The 20,433-nt window shown below is 26.9% G+C and overlaps 1 protein-coding gene across 1 annotated transcript; it reads right to left on the reverse strand.

The window, feature by feature from the left end:
* Nucleotides 1–5,966: 5,966 nt before the first annotated feature.
* On the reverse strand, nt 5,967–6,329 carry OCT59_002966 (uncharacterized protein; the record flags this gene model as incomplete). Its single annotated transcript, XM_025326823.1, has 1 exon — nt 5,967–6,329. One exon carries the CDS (start codon nt 6,327–6,329, stop codon nt 5,967–5,969), a length of 363 nt encoding a protein of 120 aa, XP_025174168.1.
* Between the last annotated feature and the right edge of the window lie 14,104 nt (nt 6,330–20,433).

Here is a 20,433-nt window from a genome sequence, read left to right on the forward strand (position 1 = left end):
TGGTTGTATAATTGAACATGTATTTATTTCACCATTATAAATAACTACCCCAAGAACACCACCAAAAAATTTTCGGTAACGTGACTTTGTACTACTAATCTAAAAATAGTAGATATATCGATGAAAAGTAATATTTTTCAGTTCTTACTTCTCACCCCAACTGTTTTGTATTTGCGTGTTTTTTCCAGTAATTTCACCTTGAAATATACAACCTTGGGAGTATAAAGGTGAACTACCAAGTTTGAATAAGAACAAAACTTTTCCATTTAATACATTATAAAAATTATCTTTTCATTACTATTACTTATCATTGTTAAATTTCTAAAATAATAAATAATTTATTCACTTATTTTAATAAAAAAAATTTTTATAAAGTGAAAAGGACTATACTTGATAAGAATTAAACGTTTCTTTTTTTTATAAAAATTACACTTATTTGTAGTTATTATAAATCTTGATTCACGTAACAATCCGAAATCGGCCAAAAAAATTCCAGCCCCACGTGATTTTGTGGCGTCTGAATTTTAATTCGTTTATCTTAAAAAAATCTAAAAAAAGCCAAAAAAAAAAACTGATATTTTCCTTTTAACATATTAATCATTTTATTACTTTTACATGAATAAATACACTTGAAAATAACCTTTTTTACTTATTAAATTTAATTTTAATAAATAAATAAATATTATTGATATTTATAGTTAAGTACACTATTGTAAAAAATGCTAATTACTTTATAAAAAAATTAATAAAAATCAATATCTAAAGTGAAAAAATCAACCGCGCGCGGCACAGTAATTTCCATACAAAAATATTTATACTATTGCAAATATTCAAGATATCTTGATAAAAATTAATATTTGAGTGGTTTCATACCTGCTAAACAACAAAATAAAAAAAACAAATGCAACTCAATAATTTCTTTTAAAAACGGCAATATTTTCACGAAAATAATATATATACTTGTTAAATAACTATCTTCAAGTGCTCAAACCTTGTTTCATTTAGCTAAAATATTCAGATTAATATTACAAAATCTATAAAAAAGCGCGTTTGTTGTAAATAAAAATTAACTATAGCTTTATAATAATATTCTACACTCAAGCTTTTCAAAAATATTTTTGTTTAAAGGATTTTTAAAAAACATTTTAACGTGAAAGAAGTGGAGAGAATAAAGGGAGAGAAGAAATAGGTGTCATTTGATTTTTTCGCGAAATAAAATTTATAATTCGCTATCTGCTAATCACCTGATATAATGATATTATAATGCTTGTTATCTTCATATAGTCTTTATCTTTCTGTATAAGATAAATTAAATACATTAATATTCTTCACAGAAATTCGATTATTTAAGGTTGTGTAGCAACCATTGCCTCAGGTATAAAAATATAAAACTTTGGTATCACATGTATGGATTTGTATCTTGTAGTGTATGGTTAAATATCACGTGATGATGTTAACCATATACTACATGTTTACTATATACTCATCTACATAAGGAAAAAATTTCTTTAGCGTTTTTAAAAAAAGCGGGATGATGTATTAGTGCGTGAACATTCAGAAAATATAAAATCTAAATAAATACCCAATAACTTAAAGAATAATACAATAGTCTCAAAAATGTACTACATAAATGGCAGCGTTACACGGGCTGATCAATAATAAATAAAATTAGTTACACAATAATCAACGGGACAAACAACGGAAATATTCGGATATGTACATTATCTTACACAAAATTTATTACTATAGTAAATGTTTTATCAATTAACAGCAAAAGACAAATAAACCCTAATAAAAAATTTTTATCCGTTATTTCTGTAAAAACTCCGTAAAAATGAGCCTTTCACGGATCCATTCACGGAAAATGTAAATAATCGATAAATTCCGCGATATAAGGTTATTAATTCCGGAAATGTGAGCCTTTTACGGAAAAAGATGGAACGATCAAAAGACTATTTGTCCGATATATAAATTGTTTGAACAAAAGTGATTTTCGGAAGATAGATTGCTTAATATCCTACTATTATTTATTTTCTGAATAAAAACTGTGACTTAAAGTATTTGTTTGCTGAAGATATTATAAGTTAAAAGTCATTTTTAATTAATACTGGTATTTGGCCTCTATGATTACGAGATTTTAGCAAAAAAAAAAGTAATCTATTAAATTTTGACAAGGTAAATAAATAAATAATGACATAAGCATTATTAATAAAATGCTTATTTCCAAGGTATCTTTGGGAAAGATTTTCAGATTTTCAAGATTTCAGTAAATTTTAAAAAGATCATTTTTTCTCATTGATTAATCTTAGCTTGATAGCTGTTTTAACTTTTTACTTACAGATAGATTCCGGGTAGTTCCGATTATCTACTGCGTCATCGGAGCTAAACGGAACTTTTTTATATGAAAATATGATATACTCAATAACTTATTGATAAATTCATTTGTTCAATAAACCAAGCATGTAACAAATAAATAGACTTAGTAACTATATCTAAATTTCAACTGATACCATACATACAATATCACAGAAAAAAATAACATGCTAAAAAGTATCTCAAATAATATTATTCGCGAAACTTGAATAATCTTAGTCCCATTTTTTCCGGGCCTTTGAATGTTGATTTAATAATTAAAAGACGAGTTGATGACCAAAACTGAAGTTTGGAGCAATTTTTATATAATAACTTGCCGATCTTTGCCAAATTTTCTAATTCCCAATTTTTTTTTGATTTTTTACATTTTTGGCGCGAACCTTTATGTACCTATTGTAACACTTTAAAAATCATATATTATGCGTATTTTTGCCTGCTTTACAATTTTATTTAGTATATCAAAAAAGGTTTAGAATACTGTTTTTTGGGGAATGTGATATTTCGCGGGCGCGATACCTTTTTTTTATATACTGAACAAGAAACACGCGAAAGTTCAAGATTGAATATTGCAAATAATGTAAATAACAAATTCTCCCCATATTCATTTGATATTTTATTCCACTAATCAAGGGGACAGGGCTACCCGCGGATATCCATCATCCATCGGATATCCTCAGATATCTTCGGATACACGGATCTGATACTAGTAGTAATACGGCCTTATAAAAAAAAGTAAATACGTTTTTTTATACTGAAAGATACGTTTTGTTTTGAGATACGGAAAAATGCACAATTCCGTATCTTGCAAGACACGTTTTGTATAGGGAGACACTGAAAAAACGTATCATGTGAGATACGGAATTGTGCATTTTCCCGTATCTCAAAGCGTATCTAGACGTATCTAGACGTATCTCTCAGTAGATTAAACGTATTTTTCAGTATAAAAAACGTATCTACTTTTTTTATATGGCGGATAAGCGGATTACAGCTGTTTTCATATTATTCGGGACAAATTTTGAACCCGACATCCGGTCCGATGTATCTTCCCCACCCGTGTGTCGCGATGGCGCAATCAATTTATATTTGTTTATCGTTTATTCATTACAGAAAACTAACAATCATACTTAGTAGTACACCACATTTTTGAGTAATTTTCCCGATAGCAACAAATTTTGTTTAATAGAATTTAACCTTTTAAAAATCGGGATCCGGGCTCAAGAAAACATTACTCTATCGATCTTTGTCCATAACGTATTATAAATTGATCTTATCCAATTTATCAATTTTAGTTGTCAAATTATATAAAAAAAAAATTTTTTCTCGTACGTGATAGTGGAAATTTATAATTATAAGAACAATCCACGATAATTTATATAAAGCAACAAATGCATATGTGTTCAAGGATAAACTATAGATCACGGCCTGGTTTTTTTAAATAAAATTTAGTTCGCATAAATAAATTTTTCATGCATGAGAAAGAGTCTTCAGGGTATTCTATAATATAAAGGAATTTTTAACGTCCGTGAAAAATTAGGGTCATTACTAGTGGTTCAAGCCAGTGATGCATGTTTTATTAAATATATAATCGCATAGTCACGCTCCATTTAAATGTTATCATTTATCTTGGAGTATAACGTAAAATGTGGAGAACCTTATTACAAATTAAATCTAACGCAAAGTTATGAAATTTTTACCGTTGAAAAACGTAAAAACGTTTATTGAAAAATTACTCAACGCAGTTATAACTTATTGATTAACCAAATGAACCTACTTGGTTTCAACTTGAAGTAATTGCAACGTAATTTCATTTTTAAAAAAAGAGATTATCTTGTTATTTTATCTAAAATATAAATAGAGAGTTATGAATAGTGCTCCTAACGGAACGGTCGACCCGGGTTCAATAATTTTTATGACCCGGTGACCCGCATGGCCCGACCCGGTTGGCCTGAGTTATTGAACAAATACTAATTAATTATAATAAATGAATGATAACAAAGCTTCATAATATTACAAATCTAATAAACCTATTAGAATTTCATTAAGGTTTCATTATAATGCCGAAGAAATGGTGGTCGCTCAGTTTTTTTCCTTTGAAAATTCGGGTTTAGACCCGGGATATCCGGTCGAACTATACTCGGGTCTGGTTTAGAGTCAAGACTTTTTCACTTTGGTTGGGTCGGGTATATCTTCAAAACTAGACCCGACTTGACCCGTTAGGAGCACTAGTTATGAAGTTGAACCATGATGGGGCAATATAAAAAATAAAATAAACCAAGTAAAATACTATTTTACTTTAAGATGTCATTTCATTTAGGAAGGTTAAAGTAAATAAGAGATTATAATACGTAGATAGTACTATAAGTTGTTGTCCATTCAAAGCAAACAACAAGTAATTAAAAGACAATCTAGAAACCAAGATAATTTGAAAAGCATAAATTAAACAAAATAAACTAAATTTCGACCATATAGTTTTTATGCAAATTACAAATTTTTTTTCTTTTTTTTTTGGAAAACAATAGTCTATCACTCTATCTTATCTCATGATGTACGGGATTAACCGATTCGGATTAAATTGGCAGCCACTTATTTTCTATCTTATATAATATCATTGATAATGCTGTAATCGCAAAAGTTACACAAAACGCCACTTATCAAAAAGGTGACGATCATCTGTTAATAGTAATACCTTTATTTTCCTAAAAAAAATTGATAGCATTCTCCAAGATTATTCATTGAAATAATATGACTATTTCCAGCTGCCTTTTAATATAATTCAAATGCATTTATTTCATCTTTTTCAGTTCCTATAACCGAACCGACAGAGAACATCAAAGAGAAAAATATAAGAATAAAAAAAAATCTATGTAAAACTCTATTGTAGTAACCTTATATATTGCTTGTCCATAAAATAATGGACCTACTCTCTCTAGATTGTCATTATATAGGTAAGTAATTATTCTCGCGAAGAAGGATTTCCAAGCTTTGAATGTTGAGGATCCAACTTTCCAAATCTCGGTATAGACATCAAAGTGTATATTGTAAACAAACGGAGGCATTAACTTTTTGATCTTCTTTTGTGACGTGATGTAACGTCGGTAGATTATATATTGAGTTTTCGATCAACTGGTTTGTTTAGACAATGTTAGGCTGGTTATAATTTAGCCAATCTTTTGTCCATTTCCAATTGATGTTATGTGGATACTCTTCTCCTTAAGTGGAGATAAATTTTTAAATTTATTACAGAAATGATCAACCAATTTGCATTTAATGATAATATAAATACAATAGCCGAAATAACGGAAAACGATTTTTTTTATTATAATCGAAAATTGTAAATTATAAAAATTCGACCTAGTGTTATTATATACAATACATAAGATCTTACAGTAAAATCCTTAAGAATTATAATTTGTTTTGTGGTTTGAGAAAAAAAAATTTGTTTGCGTTTGATTGTCGATAATTAAATCAATTAAAACGAAGTTAAATAATGGGAAAACGACATAATTATATTTGAAAGCGTATTATTTGACGGGGATAAAAACTAAATATCGATATTATTCTAGATTTGCCTAATGTACGTGTATGTTTCGAAATTAATTATTTTTATCAGAAGAATTATTGCAATTTTGAGTCGTAAAGCTTACTAACTTTTGTAAATTTTCTAAAGTAAATTGAGATAAGTCATACTCTAATTCACAAGGAACGTTATTTAGAGTAAATTTTGCGTTAAAAATTGAGCATTTTTCAATTTTTTTTTTTGGACATTTTTTATGAAAATCGTTAACAATTTCTTCTATTTTATTTAGTTTATTAGAAAAGAGTTTGATACAATCGTCTGTTTCTTTACAGTCTGGGCAATATTTAGCTTGCCTTTTCCTAGTTTTTCTGTTATCGGTAAGTTTTATTTTTTGAACTTGATACGGATGTGTTTTCGGTTCATAACTTTTCAATGGCATTTTTTTTATTAAATAAAATGAAGGAAAATATCTTACGTATCTTAGAGAAATAAATATGTAATATGCATGAATTTTTTTTTTTGTTCTTGTTTTTTTTTTTTGTCTTTTTTTTTCTTTTCTCGACGCATTTTTATGAAATATCGGAAATGAAAAATAATGACATAATTTATACCACCATTTTTGTTTTTGTTGTAAATTTTCAAAACAAAATATTTACAGGTATTGCAATTTTAAGAAAAAAGCTTATATCATCATTTATACACGAGAATAGATTATCCTTTGTTCGATAAAATTAGGAATTTTTAAATATTAAAAATGTATCCCTTGGGTATTTATTCACTATAAAAGTTCAAATAATAAGTATTTATACATTTTATAATAAGGATCTATCTTCTAATTAAGAATTAAAACCAATTATGTACAATACAACTTAAACGTGTCCAAATAAAATTTATTACAGCAGAAAGATCGATTCATAATGACATTATCTTATCATGGGAAAATCAATAATCAATTGTTTATTATTACCTAAAGATAAGATCTTTCCACAGAATCTTATCTATCTTGTAGCATCGAAGATCCATTTACGACGTTTTTGTATCATGTGTATTATTTTATTATTAATTTTATTTATCTTCGTGGGATGGTAAATTTGAGTTTAAAAATTATTGTACTGCCTGTACTACAAATTATAACACGAATAAAATTGCATAGTGTTTTAATCCGTTTACCCGTCTTATATATATGTGTATATGTATATATGTATATATACTTCCGGTTTTTTAGACGGAGTTTTGATACATTAATAAATCCGATGTTATCTGTCGGCTATTATTTTTTATAACAATCCGTTTATTCGGCGGATCCGTGCAATGTCGAAATGTACATCAAACAAAATTGGTATCGAAAGTAGACTATCTAAAATCTAAAGTTAAAACTGATCGACAATCTCGCTACATAGCCCTTTTGTCGAGGAACCTCTAACTCTTATGGACTTGCGACTCTAGTAGTAGTCACAAATGATCGGCAATTTTTTGGCCAACTTTTCAGGGCCAGAATTACGTAAAATGACAATAAAATTCTGGTCGCATTATCTAAAAAAAGAAAGATCTGCATTAAAATGATCCTTATATGTATTTTTCGGGTCTACTCCAGCGAATCAAGAATGGGTTATTTAAAAAATTTCTCGTGTATGATATGATACAATAATTAAAATAGTGCTACATCCTCCATCCGGGGATATACTGTAGTATGAATATCCGTAAGTGTTATATTGTAAAAAGATCAACATCTGTTGTGAGAAATTTTAATGCATGAATAATTAAAAAATTGAATATAAACAAACGCATTGACAGACATTAGTATTATTTTAGAGGGTGGAAAATTACACAAAATTAAAAAAAATTTACTTACCGCCCTTATAAAATGTCATTTTGGCAAAAAAAAGCAAAGAAAAAATCACGTCATATAATAACCGTCTTACTATATAACGTTAGAAAGAATAATTAACATGCATTATTGATATCCAGTAAATTACAAACTAAGTTATATGATTAATCACAAAAAGGAATTTGCGTTAATAAAATTCATATATTTATCAGTTCGTACAAATCATAAATAAACAAAGAAAAATCAGATTATCAGTTAAAATTAATAACAAACCAATATATGTATGTTATTTTTATTTTATTTACCTTGAATTAACGGTTAGATATCTTATCTGCATATTGTAGTGTCTAACTAAATACCATTTAGAAAATTCCCGTAACATAAAGGACAAGCAATTAATAATAATAATTTTTTTTTTTTAGTGGAGACCTGAGAACAGTAAATTATATGGGTCAGAACGATTCAGCTGAGTCGAGTTTTGTACTCGAAACAAGCGAACCAACTCGAATATGAAGTTCTGAAACAATAAATAAATTAACAATTCTTAAATACTACTCTTTAACTCTACAAAATCTTCTGATTTCCGAACGAATTTGATCATTTGTTTTATAAGACAACAGATCAATATATTGATGTATTTAGTATACAATTTAATTGATCCGTCCTATCAAGTGTACACAGATTTTGACTTGAGTCGCGAGAATAATATTTAATTCTGGTCAACATTATGCCTCTTCTGTCCCCGGTAAAATTACGGACGGTCGAATTTACTTTGCCAAAAATTCTTGGCTCTGTCTAACCTGAAACTTAAATATTGTCTTTTGGACATCATAATCTTAATTTATTTAATCCAAAACATCATTTCAGTTATATATAAAAATAAAATAACTAGCAAAGAATATATGTAAGGAATTTTTATTATTTTGCAAGTAATGATAGTGACTAAATATTAAAAAATAAGTGACTATTTTTATCATGGATATAAGATTCCTCGTCAATAAAAAACTTTAACAATTGAGTTTGACGATAAAGATAATGTTTATAAATCGTTGCAAAATATAACACCAATAAGATTTCACTTTGGAAAACGAAAAACGTGACGCCCGCTTCGGACGTTTAACGGTCACCGTTACCTAGTATAATAAATTAGAAGAAATTTTAATTTACAACTTTAATAACTCTAGCAAATTTACTTAGTCCGGGTGACACTATAAATTTGGCCCAGTAACCCTATAAATAATTTTTCAGAAAAATGATCACATGTCTGAATAAAAATTAAATTTTTTTCCAGAATTTTTTTATGGGGATAATATAAGCAAATGTAACAAAACTATTTAATAAAGAAAAAATTTTTTTTTTCTCGGAGTTGACAAGAAATAATAGCTAACCTATTTAGTTAAGTAATAAACTTTTAAAATTTTAGGTCATTATTTAAAATTGCACTCCTATTATTTTAGACCCTGCATGAATGTTTATTTTTAATATTTCGTATGATGAACCAATAAATACTGTAGTTAATCACATAGTATTTTTCTTTTAAATAATATAAAGTTAGATAGCAGTACTTTAACAATATAAATTTTATATATAATACTATTTTATTATACAGTATATAATCCGAATATTTTATTGCTGATAAATAAAAAACAACGCCAAAGCTCAAATATGGTTATATTATTGTATAAATGGCTTTCATGAAACATATTGGTCTATTTGTAACTTCTCTTTCTCCTTCAACTCATGATAGCGGTATTATCCATATTAAGTACAATTTAAAAGGGTACTTTTTCGAAATTTTCTTTGTTTGAACAATATCTTGTCATAAATGAAACGCAATATCCATGCATATATTTTTTACTTTGCTTACGAATCATATGTTCAATGGATAATAGTAGTCATCTAACTATTTCATAAATATTGTTTATTAATCAACGCCAATGAATCTTCTATACAGAATTTCAACTTACGATACTCATCAATTATAATAATAAGGTTTTTTCCGTATCATTACGAACTTTTAAGTAATAACTTCAATCGTCACAAATCACGATTTAAAATATAATATTTAGGAATAAATTCCTATTATAGCCGGTAAAATTTCGTTAATACTGAGTATAAAGTTACCGAGTATTAACTACATTGTCCCATTTATGTTTAATGATTCATATCGTATCGCTAAATTATAGTGAATCGGTCAACGGTAAACTTATAAGTTTAAGTCTATTAAAGATTCGATATTGTTAAATAATGTGTTATTTGTTTCTAAATAAATAAAATATTTATGAGTCATTATTACATTTGTATATTTAGATTACTAATTAAAAAATCGATTTATTAATGCAATTTATTGAGGAAGATTTGCAATAAATGACTCTACCTTATATATTATCGAATACGAACCGTAAAAAATTTATTTTGTTTTTTTTTATTCCATATTATTTCGTAAATGTATCATCATATTTACGGAGTTTTTACATAAAATGTTTACAGGGCTTAGACTAATTATTGTCACGTGCTTTGTCTGCACGTGACACTGCATATTTGCACAAAATTCTACCTTTCGTGTGATTAGTTTTATTAGATCCCCCATAGACCATTCATATTTTTAACATCCCCTTAGCCTTTTCCTAGTGGTAGGTGGGTGGAAATGCTTCGGCTGATCCCCCACGGTTCTTCTTATTTTCGCACCAGGGTGACGCTGTCTTCGGGCGGTTTGATTCCAGCATAGTTTAGATAACGTTTGGCTTTTTTTTAAAAATTAGTTCTTGTTTATCTTTCTGTAATCTTGTTCACATGGATATTAAAAATAAAAATAAAATAAATTCTACCTTTCGTGTGATTCTGCTATAAGGCTACTTCAATTCTAATGAATTGAGCCAACAAGGACAATGGTTTGCTAATGATGAATAAAAAAATGGAATGGAAAAGAAGATAAATTTCTTATAAATTATTGCAAATAAGAATCTAATAATCTAAAACAACACTTACTTAATAATGAATAGAGGCAATTTATTATGACACAAAATTGAATATAAATCATAATTTGGTAAAGTAAATAAGTAGAAGGAATTATAAATCTAAAAAAGAAAGCTTCAATGTAGGCTGAATACGCTCTCTATTGCTCAGTAATTGGGCCATAAAAATATCAAAGTTTGCCTTAGAAAATTTATCAAAATCAAAAAAGTAGTGTAGTTAATGATCGTTCAACATTCATAGGTAAATTCAAACTTTTACGATCAATTAAAGGATTCTTTAAATTTTATTCGTCGTTTCTTTTCATAAAATCGTTAGTTCTCTTTAAAAATGATTCAATAACTTATAATAACTAAAGAAATTTAAACTTTTTTCTAACAGATAAGTATGATAGGAACGACAATAATGATCTGAAAGTTTAACAGGTAAATTTGAAGAATCGAATTTATTATCATTGTTAAACTTGTAGTTTAGTATTTGTAATTTGCGGTGTAAGAAATATGAAAGATTTGGTTAATTGTCCACCAAAAGAGGATTGAAAAGAAGTTATTGGTGAATATTGCGCAAAGAACTCTAGAGAATTACAAGTTTACTATAATTTTAATCTCATTTATAATTGATTTCATCCTGCATATTGGTAACTAATGATTTTTTTCTCTTTAGACCAACATTATCAATCAAACATATCTATAAGGCACGGTTGTGGTTTCGTGACGCCCACGCGTTCTTCGTACAAAATTTCTTGGTATACTGGAGTAAAAATAGTTGTTTCTCTTCTTTCACTAATGTAATGTATAAGTTTTTGAGTAAACTTACAAAAGGACTAGATAAGAACTTAGCATTATAATAATTCTAGCAATTCTATTCAAAAACTACAAAATGACAATTTTCATTTATTCAATTATAAACACAAAAACGTTAATTATAACAGAGAAATGGATATGGTGATTGGAGAATATTCTTCGGAAAGAGTTCTTGTGAAAAATAATTCGAAAAATCGACTTATATTATTAGCTTTGATGATTTTATTCACAAATTAATCTTTTATCATCTTTTAAAGTATCTCATCCAAATAAATAGCATAATACTATCAAAGAATTCCTTTTTTCGATTTAATTATAACATAAATCGCTGATAAACTAATAACATAATCTATATACTTTGGGCACAACCTATACAATAAAATTTCTCGAGATAAGAATAATTTCCGAAACGTAAGCGCAGGACATTTCCGTTTGATCTTATATCATGCATAATTTGACTGGTTAAATTAATACCGTTTACGCTCTAACGATCCCCGTTAGTAATACAATTTATGCTGTGAGTTTGAGTATTAAAAATTTATTTCAGGGATCTAGTGTCACTTTTTACAAAATCCCCTGGAATACAAATCGAAAAAATTTCACATTATTATTAATTAAAGACATGAAAAAAAGATACAAAAATGAAGAAATTTAAAAATAAATGAAAGAATATAGTGGAAACAATAAGAATATAATAAAAACAATAGTGAACAAGAAAAACAGCATGAACAATAGAAAAAAGTTTGAATTATATAAAACTATTTTTAGTGAACATTGTAACAATTGCTTATAATAAATAGTATCATATTCTTATATAAATTAGAAGCAATTTTGTTGATTTCAAAAGGTCATATATTTAATTAAAACATACAGCCTTAGACTTGCGTCAGGGTCTTTTAAAATCCTCAAATTAATCAAAAAATCATATATGAGAAGGATATTCAAGAATCCTCCACTAAAAAAATTGATTATGAAAGGCTTATAAATAACATAATAGCTGAACTAAATTACGATTATTTATTTTAAAATATTTTTTAATAGATACTAAAGTCTATGTATAATCTGTAAACCAATCTAATTAAAAAATTTTTTTTTTTTTTTTTTCCTAGAAGCAATTTCTATTTGTACGTGTGTTTCCAAATTTTTATGCCAATCATTTAATGTTGCCCGGAATTAAAAAAAAAAAGATTCGTCTTAGACACTTTAACAGTTAAACAGTTGAGTATAAAACTTACAGAACAGGCAAAATACACTTACTGTAAATATTTTTTTTTTTTACATTATGTTATTTTCTGTCGATGAAACGCCCGTGTATATTAAGAAATCTTCTCATCTTAATTAGTATTAAATCAAAAGCAACAATTTCTTTTAGATCATTATTGTTGATCACTTGTCATTTGACTTCGGAATTCGGGTCTTTCCGCCCTTTATTGAGAACATTACATTATTGAGGTAGAGTCTCTTGATTTAATTGTTTTGTTTAACGTAGTGCAAATGATCAACATGATAAAATCGACTAAATACTTTTAATTTAAGCTTTTACTTTTTTATTAACTTTGAAACACAGATAAATTAAAAAGTTTCACGATTTGGCTGAATTTATTTTAATTTATTTTTTAATAGGATCAGTTCATTGTTATTGGAATAAAGATCGAAACATATCTCCGTATACGCTTAAACTAAACCGGATGAAATTTTTACGAAATCCGTTTGTTAAAGGTTTTGGCTTGTTTTTGTTTTGTAGATGATTATCAACCAATAAAATTTAAATCTTATTTTTTATATTATTGTTCATATAAATCTTAAACAACTATATCTTATAATTAAATCTTAAAAATAATAATTTGTGTTTGTGAAAAAAGGTAAAAAAAAAAAAATATTTTCCAAAATGTCAGTAATTTAGAAATATCAAAACCGTGATTTTTCGATAAAATTTTTTTGGTATATAATAAACTTGAAGTTTTCGATGTATAATAGAATTCCGAGAGATTTCAGTCGTTAGAAGATGTAGAAGAGGCAGAAGGGATAGAAGATTTAGAATGTATAGAAGATGGATATTTATTATTTTCGTTATTATTATCGCAATTTTGTGTCGTAAAAATTACTAATTTTTGTAAATTCTCTAAAGTGAATTTTGATAGATCATAGTCCACTTCACATGGAACATTATTTAAAGTAAATTTTGCGTTGAAAGTAGAAATTTGTCGAATGCTCTTTTTAGGTAAATTCGTGTAAAAATTGTTAACGGTCTCTTCAATTTTATTTACTTTACTAGAAAAAATTTTAACGCAATCGCTTGTCTCTTTACAGTCAGGACAGAGCTTGGGAGGTTTTCTCCTAACTTTCCTATTGTTATTGCTGTTAAGAACGATTTTCTGAATATATGGATGCGTCCCGCGTGTCCTTATTTTGTTTGACATATTTTGCAAATAACGAGTTGCAATTTATTGAAGTATTTTATTTTTTATTTTTTATTTTTTTTTTGTTTTTTGTTTTTTGTTTTTTCTCTTAGTGCATAAGGTTAATCGGTTTTTTAAAAATTACATTCATCAAAGAAAATTTCAGTGATTTAAATATATAATCGTTTGTGTGTTATTGGTTCTTTGGTGCAAATTTTTTTTTCCAGATTAGATACCGATCGGCATCACACATAATCGGGTAATAAGTTTTTATTATTGATTCCAAATTTTTATACAGTCAAAGCTTTTGGATTTGAAATAACTGGATGTTTATTTATGTAATAGGTGAATGGTCAATAAATGTAAATAAATAATATATTAATATATTATAATGAACCTATATAGTGAATTGGTCTTAAGTAAATGCAAGATTTTATTACCAGAAATCTTTGATGGATTTTATATTATAAAAAATCAATAGAAAGTCTCTTAATGAATTACTTTTTTAGTACTTGATGACGCTATTGACATAAGAATAAAAGAGTGAAAAATTAAATGAGTATTCATAAATTATTCGTGGAAATTGGGTATTTAAAAAGATTAAATCAAAATCTATGTTTAGAGGTATAAATATAGATGGCGATGCCGAAAAATAGCTCGTACCCCTGTTACAGATTAAATTTATTATTTTCAAAAACAAATAAATAAAGAATTTATGAGAAATCTGATAGGTTAGATCATTGAATTGGTTGACCATTTTTATTTTTACCCTTATATATATTTTATTGTTTTGCTAATATATCGGATGACACATTGACTTCAGGACAATGAGAAATGTTTTCTTTGTTATCAAAGATGAAACAAATGTGTGACTAATTAAAGTTTATTCAATAAAATTAGTTGTCATATAATTGATTGCTTTTAACATCCACGAAATATACTATAATGAGTACACGTCACCTTTTTTTTTAGTTATATTAATTAAATCTCATACAATCTAAAGCGTCCTATAAAATATACAGCAATTTGTGATACGCGCACTATTGATCTTCTAATAATAACGCGTAAATATCCAAAAGTTATTTAATTTGGTTATATCAATCATAATACGCTTGAAATTATTACAATCTCCGAAATAAAAAATAAACCAAATCTAACTGCTTTGAGACTTATTTATTAGTATTCGACCTTAATGCACAAATAAGACTGACCTTGTGTTATTCCCTTGTTTCAATATGTTTATAGCCGAAAAAAATCATTAAAAAATTAAAAATCGTTTATTTATAGAATAATTAAAAATTCTCACTTATCAAATATTATAAATTAAAATTTTTTTAAAAAAATGGAATTCCTTGTAAAGTACCAACTCATTTAATAAAGAAAGCAGAATGAAACTGAATGAATGAATGAATAACCTTGTAAGCAACGTGCATGTGCATATGATTATATAATTTGAATCAAAATTATTTTTCAAAATATTTTTTTATTAATCGGTATTCGGTTTTTAGTTTGATAGATGTTTCATTTATCAGTTCCTACATATACTTCTCAAATAAGGATATTACTATGAAAGATAATAATCACATTCATTTGACCGTTTTAGTAAGATCGCACATATTAACGGTATAGTTATGGCAATTGATGCAGTCATAAATTCAAAATAACGATAGGTTAGCTAATCAATGAGAATTTTATTAGAATTATTGTCAATGAAATATTAACATGATTGTATATAATCAAATGAATATTATTAAGTAATTACGTACTATATTATTGCAAATAATGTAATTACTGCATATAGTATCCCCCTTTGAGCGTACCCCATCTAAAAGACCCGGGTATTCTACTAAATACAATTGTACAATACCCAGGTACTACTATATGCAGTACTAGATGGTACATATGCTAAGAACTCGGTCAATTATTCGCGTCCGTCTTCATTCTCCTTAATTGATACTTATTTAGGTTTCACTCACTAAAATCCGTTATAAATTGCGGAAATTCCTATTCCCGATGTGTTATTGCTTGTTACATCAAATTTATTAATTTCAATTTTTATCTATTTGTATGAAATATTCTAGAAAGGTTTTATCTATAAGAACAATTAAATAAATACTACAAATACATGTATACTCGATCTACGACGTAAGTTTTATTTTTTTGATTATAAATTTCTTTTCAATTAATCGTCAATTACAAAAAAAAGGCGTAAAAGTTATTTTTGCTACTCTATTGTTTGTCGTGATCGTTTTAGAATAAGAAATTTAATTGTCAGATGCTCATTGCCCAAAATCATAAGATTATTTTGTAATATATAATTTCAATTTATAACTACATTCGGGTTCTTTCATAATATATAGTCCAGTTTACAAATCATTTTATCCCCGATAATGATATTATCTAGTGCTTAAATGTATAAAAATATATGATGAAAAATTCACTTAATAAATATTTTATTTTTGCATAAGTTCATTCAGTTGCGATAGATTTGTATATTTATATTATCGATATAAGTGTAATTATCCTTCACGTTAAATGCCTGGAAAGTAGATTGATAATCTCCTGAGTCCTGACGCATCCAGATATTTGATATTTTCAGTTCACTCATTTTTTGAATTTAATACACTAATTTTGTTGTCAATATAGATATCGTCATAACGATAACCGATGCTTCATATAAAATAAACTACTTATAGGACGACTATTCATCACATTATATTAACTTGTAAAATAATAATTTTTCTGAATATTTCTGTTATATTTTCAAAAAAAAATTAATGAATCTGTTACATGGTCGTCATAATCTAAGCAAGTCTATTTGCTGAATTTGTAACCTCAACACAAATTTAACACATCATTTTTATAAGGGCGCGCATTGAATATTTTTAGATCGCTATCATTTCGGTGAAACTTCCATTCGGCGGCAAAGAGTCCTTCGGCGAAATGTCCATTCAGCGAATTGGAAATTCGATGAAATGACACTTCGGTGAAATTTCAAGATACAGAAGAAAATTCATATTGAAACCAAGATAAAAATTCTTGTTCGAACTTTATGGTTTACGCAAATGCCTAATGAAATATGCATTTACTGTACTTAATAAAAAATATAGTATTTGTATATATAATATATTATGCGTTAAAAAAAGAGTGATACAGCTGCGCCAGTGATCAAGCAACTACCAATAAAATAGACGACATAGTTCTTTCATGTCTTTCATGATAGTAATTTCATAAAATGTTCCATAACAACATACGATATAATTGCGCGGTTGGTTATTTATTTATTGCGATAGTTAAAATGATCAGCATATTTGCTGAATTTCGTAACGATTCATATAAGGATAAATATAAATATTTGTGTGTACAGTAATTTTTCAGTAAATTACATAGAAAAAATACTAGAATAATAATGCCAAATATTATTATGTATTTAAACACTAAAAAAATTGAAGAAATAATTTTTTGACATGAAATAACCCATGCCAACGTGATCGGCAAATCTAAGCTGAATGATTTTATTCATTATTAATTCCACTTTATCTGCGGAGGAATGGTAGAATATAAACATGGATTGATATTTATGATGACAATGGAATTAAAGTTCTGGCTTGGTTCACACAATTTACCCTAATGAACAATCGTTTGTGAGAAAAATCGGTCAATGCTTGAAAAGGTAGAGGGCTATGCGTAACACCGATCGTCATAAACGTAACGCCAAAAATGAATTAATTGACCAGGAGTACAATATTTTAACGATTCAGGCGAATTCCAAATACAGCAAACAAGAGGATAAATTGAAATAATTTTTTTGAATATCATTTCAGGATGTAGCTAGGCCAAAACCTCCTCGTTACCATAAATATATAATAATAAACAATTTGCACCGTTGGCTCGGCAATATCCGTAATAAAACAGAGTACAGTCAACCCGAATGGAGGGTTTCATCTCAAATTCGTTAAATTCGTTATAAGATTATAGTAAAGAATTCAATTGGCTGATAAATGTCACGTGATCTAAGTATAAAAATTGTAGTTTTTATTTCTGTTAATGTAACGGCAGATAATATAATGTTCTTTAATTAAATAATTTATTTAATTTCAGTAATTACGAATCTTGCATCTGATGGTAGCTTACTACTTGCGCCATGTAATTTCTTGAGTAAAAGGTTAGGATTCGATTTTACAACGAAAAATATCCGTCAAAAATCTAGTATGCCCAAATAATAAGATTATATGTTGTTGTTAATTATACTTAAAGTCCAAATATCTTAAATTTGTGATTAACAAATTACGCTTTTTTTTGCGACTTATTTTTCTTTTTTGAAATAAAAAAAAATTAAAATTACGTAAGAATTATTTACGCACTCATGTATGGTTTTCTCATTAGTTTTTTTTAGAAGCATTATAAAAGTTTTTTTGTGAAGTGCTAGTTAAATTTTATGGCCGCTTAAAAAGAAGATTTTTCTTGTATCATCAATTGATATTTGAGGGATTACTTTTATGTAGTTTTTATGTTTGGCATTAGTTTAGTGTTTTTTCTATGTAATTTACTGGAATATTACTGTACACACAAATATTTATATTTATCTCGGATAATTTCCTTGATTTGATCATGTGTAAAAAAACGTCAAAAAAGCACCATTTTGTCCGATTTATGTCTTATTATAAAAAACAAAAATTAAACAATAAATTTGTGATTGTTTAGACATCTATTACACATAGCACAAATATTAAGCAAATTTAACTCATTTCGTTTTTATAGGGCGCGATAAAATAAATGAAAATTTAACAATATATAGAGAAGTTAAAAAAATGTAATGTTTATAGTGTCGAGTGTTATTTTTATTTTAAAATATATTTTTTTCGGAGTATTATCACTTTAACATTATATTAATTGTTACATAAAAAATAAACTTATTTGATAATCATAATCAGTTTTTTTTAAAAAAAGAAAAAATATTGAATAAATTCTTAAATATACTATATACAATATTCTTGGTATATAGTATATTTTATTACAGAAAACCATAAATAATATCCATCATCTAAATGCATATGTGAAAATAAAGTGAAATTACAATAATCATTAAACATAAGAAGGCTATATCATAAATAAAAAAAATTAGTAGGATCTTATAGTGACTTGTATAGTGGATGGAATAGGAAAATCAGAAGAATATATACTGTACATACAATGCGCAATACAAAATTTTTGAAAAAGAAACAATTTTTATAGACAATAACAAATAAAGTATTCCAAGTATTATTATATTATAAATGAAAAAATTTTGATTAATAAATTTCTTGCCAAAATTAATTCATTTTAAAATCCGTTGAAAAATTGAGTAATTAATAAAACACTTGTACTTTGCTGTGGAAGGTTCGCGATAAGCCTTAATGTGTTTCCATTATTAATGGATATGTTAGGTCGAAAATGTCTTCTTATAATTCTTTGTCTTCTTAATTGTTTCAGTCTTTTTTGAGAAGGCATTTCGTTTGTATAAAGAGGAGATAAAAATAATATGCGTATATTTAGGAGGAAATAAAAAAAAGATACAAAAAAACGACGTATTTATATAATATTTAAATATTTAATATTACACAAAACTACATATAAATAATGACAGATAATCGATACAATAAACATTCATTTATACATACTATTAGTGTATATAAAGTTACTTTTTATATATTACTTATAGTGTATCGGTTCACGTATATTTAAAACAGAAGACGTGAATGACGCATTGTTTTTGCGCCTATGATTTTATTATTATACAAACAGCTATTAAAAATTTTTGAAGAAATAATTTAAATAAACTAACTCTGTTGGCGTTTAAACAGAAAACGTGAATGGACGCGTCAAAAATTGGGGTATTGCTTAGTAATTGTTTTTGCGCCTATAATGTTATTATTTTATAAACATCTATTAAAACGTTTTGTAAAAGGAAATAATTGACTATGTTGATATTGTAGTATTTTGAAACAGAAAACGTGAATGGACGCGTTAAAATTGGGGGCATTGCTTAATTGTTTTTGTTTGCGCCTATAATTATTTATTATTATATAAATGTCTATTAAAATTTTTTGTAAAAGGAATAATCTGCCTAACTCGCGTCTTTCATGAAAGTAAATCTTGGTCACATTTACACAAAATTAAGCTACCAACTTTGTTATCTTTGTTTATATTGCACAACCCAAATTGCGTCTTTTTCCGAAATATAAAATGAAAATTTATCTCTATAGAAAGTGAAACGTATGATTGAGATATAAGTAACAGGGAACTGTGGATATCAATGATTTTCACTATTCCACAATGATTCCGTGAAATAACCTGATTTATATCACGGTTCCGTCCTGTAAGTTTATTTATAGTTTATTTGATCAGTAAATTTATTTATAGTTTAGAGTTTTGCTAACTTGCCCCCTGGATTAAATAACCTGGGTTAAATCACCCCTTAAAATTTATCAATCATTTTTTTTAAAAAAAATTATTTGTGTTATTATTCATTTTACTTTATATAAATTTTATTTATTTGAA

This window comes from Rhizophagus irregularis, chromosome 11, assembly GCF_026210795.1.
Source record: "Rhizophagus irregularis chromosome 11, complete sequence".
Lineage (NCBI taxonomy): Eukaryota > Fungi > Glomeromycota > Glomeromycetes > Glomerales > Glomeraceae > Rhizophagus > Rhizophagus irregularis.